The 3,817-nt window shown below is 31.6% G+C and overlaps 1 protein-coding gene across 1 annotated transcript; it reads left to right on the top strand.

Annotated features, from left to right (window-relative positions):
• The first annotated feature begins 73 nt into the window (after nt 1-73).
• LOC108571603 (zinc finger matrin-type protein 2) lies at nt 74-1,362 on the top strand. Its single transcript, XM_017933679.1, has 5 exons — nt 74-153; nt 532-752; nt 831-904; nt 984-1,129; nt 1,219-1,362. The coding sequence occupies exons 1-5, from the start codon at nt 145-147 to the stop codon at nt 1,360-1,362; spliced, it is 594 nt and encodes a 197-aa protein (XP_017789168.1). The 5' UTR covers nt 74-144.
• Nucleotides 1,363-3,817: the final 2,455 nt, after the last annotated feature.

The following is a 3,817-nucleotide window of genomic DNA, read 5'->3' as shown; positions in this document are numbered from 1 at the left end:
TCTTTTTATGAAAACAACTGTATTTGAGATTATGAATACCAATATATAACAGGAGCATGCTCTGTAAGTAAGCAGAAAGAAGAGGGGGGAAACGGTTTATTTTTTTATGCGTAATAGGTTTGGTTGAAACTAAGAATTTCGAAAATGTCTATGGTAAGTTCAATAATTTTCAATTGTTTGAATTTTCATGTTAAACTTTGTTAATTTCTTTTTGTTATTAGAGTAACTAATGCAATAACAATTAAAAATACCATTTGACATATTTTCTAACCTGAGTTTCGCATTAAAAGAATAAAACTAAAGATATTTTAAGTATCGAAATTTAAAATCTGTATGAGATGAGAACAAACATAAACTAACGATTGAAGAATAATATAAAAAAGTATTTATTATATATATCGAATGACTTATAAAGATACTAATGTGATTCAACAGAAGGGACCTTAGATATATGTTGTTAAAATTAATATATTTTTTGTTTCTGGTTGATTGATGTTAGTTAATTTATGTAATATAATGTATTACTTCTAGCGACCCGACGATCATAGGCGAAAATGGAACAGAGAAGAATACGAAAGAATAGCACTTCAGCGTCTCCAGGATGAGATTGCTGAAGAAGAATTGGGGATTCCAAAACAACCAGCTGTAAAAAGAGAGTTGCTCAAACAACGAGATTATAAAGTTGATCTTGAATCTAAATTAGGAAAAAGTGTTGTTATTAATAAAAATACTCCATCTTCTCAAACTGGAGGGTAACAATAGATTTTTAAAATTCTTTTATGAAATAACACATATAAAATTATGATTATGTACAAATGTTACACTTGCAGGTACTACTGCAATGTCTGTGATTGTGTTGTTAAGGATTCAATTAATTTCTTGGATCATATAAATGGAACAAAACGTAATTAATTATACTTGTTTTTTCTATTCATTTTTGCATATGTTAACAGATAATAATTCCTTAAACAATTTTGTTTTAGATCAACGTAATTTGGGTATGTCAATGAAAATAGAACGATCTACATTGGAACAAGTTAAAGCTCGCTTTGCAATGAATAAAAAAAAACTAGAAGAAAAAAAGAAAGATTATGATTTAGAACAGAGAGTAAAAGAATTAAAGGAAGAGGTTTGTTTTGTCCTCTGTGTTAATTTTTTTTGCAGGTATACTTAATTTATTATTTGATTTTTTAACAGGGTTATTTTTATTATTCACAGGAGGAAAAGATTAAGGAGTATAGAAAAGAGAAGAGAAAAGATAAGAAAAGAAAAATTGAAGAAGTCAATGAAGACAATGGTGGAACTTCAGATGAAATGGCAGCAATAATGGGCTTCTCAGGTTTTGGTTCTAAGAAAAAGTGACAATGAAATATTATCGGATCACTTGTGAAAAATTGCCTTCTGTAGATCTATCTTTGGAAAAGACTTTTGTGTTATTAATCTCTTGACAAAATGTTTGATTTTGAAATTAACATTGAACACTACAAGATCAGGGATAAATAAGACTGATCTTAATGCAAAAGCTTATCTTTGATATCAATATTTAAGTTTTCAACATAATTTAATTTAATCCCTCTTTCTTGTATGATCAATGTTCTAAATGTACAGGTGTTTCTTGTCTGCACATGATACAGTGATTAATTTCTCAAACATAATGAAAGTATGTTGATTTAGTAAATAAAGATTAATATAAAACAGCAAAAATACTATGAAGTAGCTCTGGCCTTACAAATTACTTACCATTAATGTACTTTAGATTTACTGCAACACTAAAATTAAGCTTTATAAGGTGTATTTACAGTTTTTCTGGACCAGCAATGTAATATATATTATTTAAATGGTGTCCTGTAACTTGTCAATAAAAGTACAAGATTTTATACACAGAATATTATTGTCAATTTGTAAATCTGCATTATTTTAAAGAGCTAAAAATAATGTTTGCAATCCTCAAGTTAATTAAATAAGAAATTAATATCTGTATAAGAGAAGATATTTCATTTTTGGTAATCAAATTTATACTTTGATCAAATCAAATATCTACATGTAAAGAAGAAAAAAGAAAAAAGGGAAAAAGAAGCATCTAAAAAGTGTATTTTATTATGTACATTATTATTTCTAAAGAATATATGAAGCGGTAGGAGAAAAGCAAGATTCCAAATTTTAGTCGAAACGAAAGTGGTACTTGCCATTGAAATGCTCGTCGTTGTATTGTAATCATTTCTACAACTTTCTCTCTTACACTTCCAATCTCCCGTTCCTTACCTTGCCTTTGGAAAAAAGGAGGACGAAATCCACAGAAGAGTTCTGCAGGATGCACACATACGCGCATATATACTCTCTCTTTCTTTCTTTCTAAAGCCAGAGGAGAGAAGGTATCGAGGAAGATTGAAACCAAGTACGTACGCTCCTCCTACCTAGAACTAAGCTCTGGGACCGTTTACTTGGTTCATCTTAGTATCGTAGTCCAGTGTAGTCGACACTCGTGGCCACGAAGCGTCTACGAGTGCCTCCATTTTTCCGAAGGTCAACTATTCGTACTTCAAGGATTAAACGTCACAGTCGGAGGTCGTTCCTCTACGAACTAGTTTGCACGCGATTTCTGATCGACTATATATAGTCAGTGCACGTGCGTCAGTGGCACGCGTCAGTTTGACGTTTCGATACTTTGTTCCTTTTATTTCTCTACGATTCATAACGTGTAAATGAATAATTATACCTAAAACATTATCGAAGTCGAAGTGGAAAAACTGAGTGTAACGGTATAAGTTTATGTAACCTAAAAAAATTCAAAAGTTTTCCCAACAAAAAATTACCAAAAAATTATTTCTCCAATCACGAACAATGCTTTGAACCGTATGAAATTCGGAGGAAAATGTGACGTTTCGTTGGAATATCAAAAATTAAGCGATCCTGACAGGATCGATTTCTTGTGATACGACGGGAATGGACATCGATAAATTTGAATGGCTTCATGATCGATCATACGAACGTGAGTGCTCGTGAACTGTTATTTCGTTGCGTAGAGGAACGAAAAATTTGATTTAACGATGCCACGAACTCTTCAACCGATCCAGGAATGTAACTCCGGAAAGTCAAGTGAGTTAATGAAAAAATAAAGAAAAAAACAAACCTTAATTTCATGAAACGTTATTATCGTACTATAGAATTTCGGATAAGGATGTAAATACTAATTACATTATTACTTAAGAAAGTAACAATGTATGTACAATTAGCGAACACCGTATAACAATAACAGAGTATCGTGCAAAAAGGTAATTCATTTGATGGAAATTCCTGCGAGCATATAATTCAGATTATGCTCGTCTGTTTCACTTCGCCATCTGTTTTCACTGAATGAAAAGTGTCTTCTTCGAAGTGTGTTTCAAACCTGATCACGTGAATCTAACCTTTTTTCACGTTACACACGTTTTGCAAACCACGGTTTCTTGTTCTGAAATGACGCGCACTTTCCCTTTTCTTTTCCACGGAAGTGAAAATGATCGGTCTAGAGTGAATTCTGCCTATTATACGCCGTTTGCTCGCCGCTCTTCACTCCGACTTTTGTTTTCAGAATTTCTGCTCACTCGTGCGTAATCGATCGCCACTATCGAATCAATCTACCGAAACGTTCGATATATCGAGGAAAATTTCTCGTTTGTGTATCAAATTAAAATTCATTTAACAACATGGATGCAATATGATAGAAACGAAGCGATGCTTGCATTTAGAAAATAGAAATATTATTGAAATATTTCAGCGATAATATATAGATTTGTCATAAAATTAACGTTATATATTACAATATTTTATAATACTA

Source organism: Habropoda laboriosa, unplaced genomic scaffold, assembly GCF_001263275.1.
Source record: "Habropoda laboriosa isolate 0110345459 unplaced genomic scaffold, ASM126327v1 scaffold40, whole genome shotgun sequence".
NCBI classification, from domain to species: domain Eukaryota; kingdom Metazoa; phylum Arthropoda; class Insecta; order Hymenoptera; family Apidae; genus Habropoda; species Habropoda laboriosa.
The sequence above is the reverse complement of the archived record's forward strand: the minus strand, read 5'-3'. Positions and strand labels throughout refer to the sequence as shown.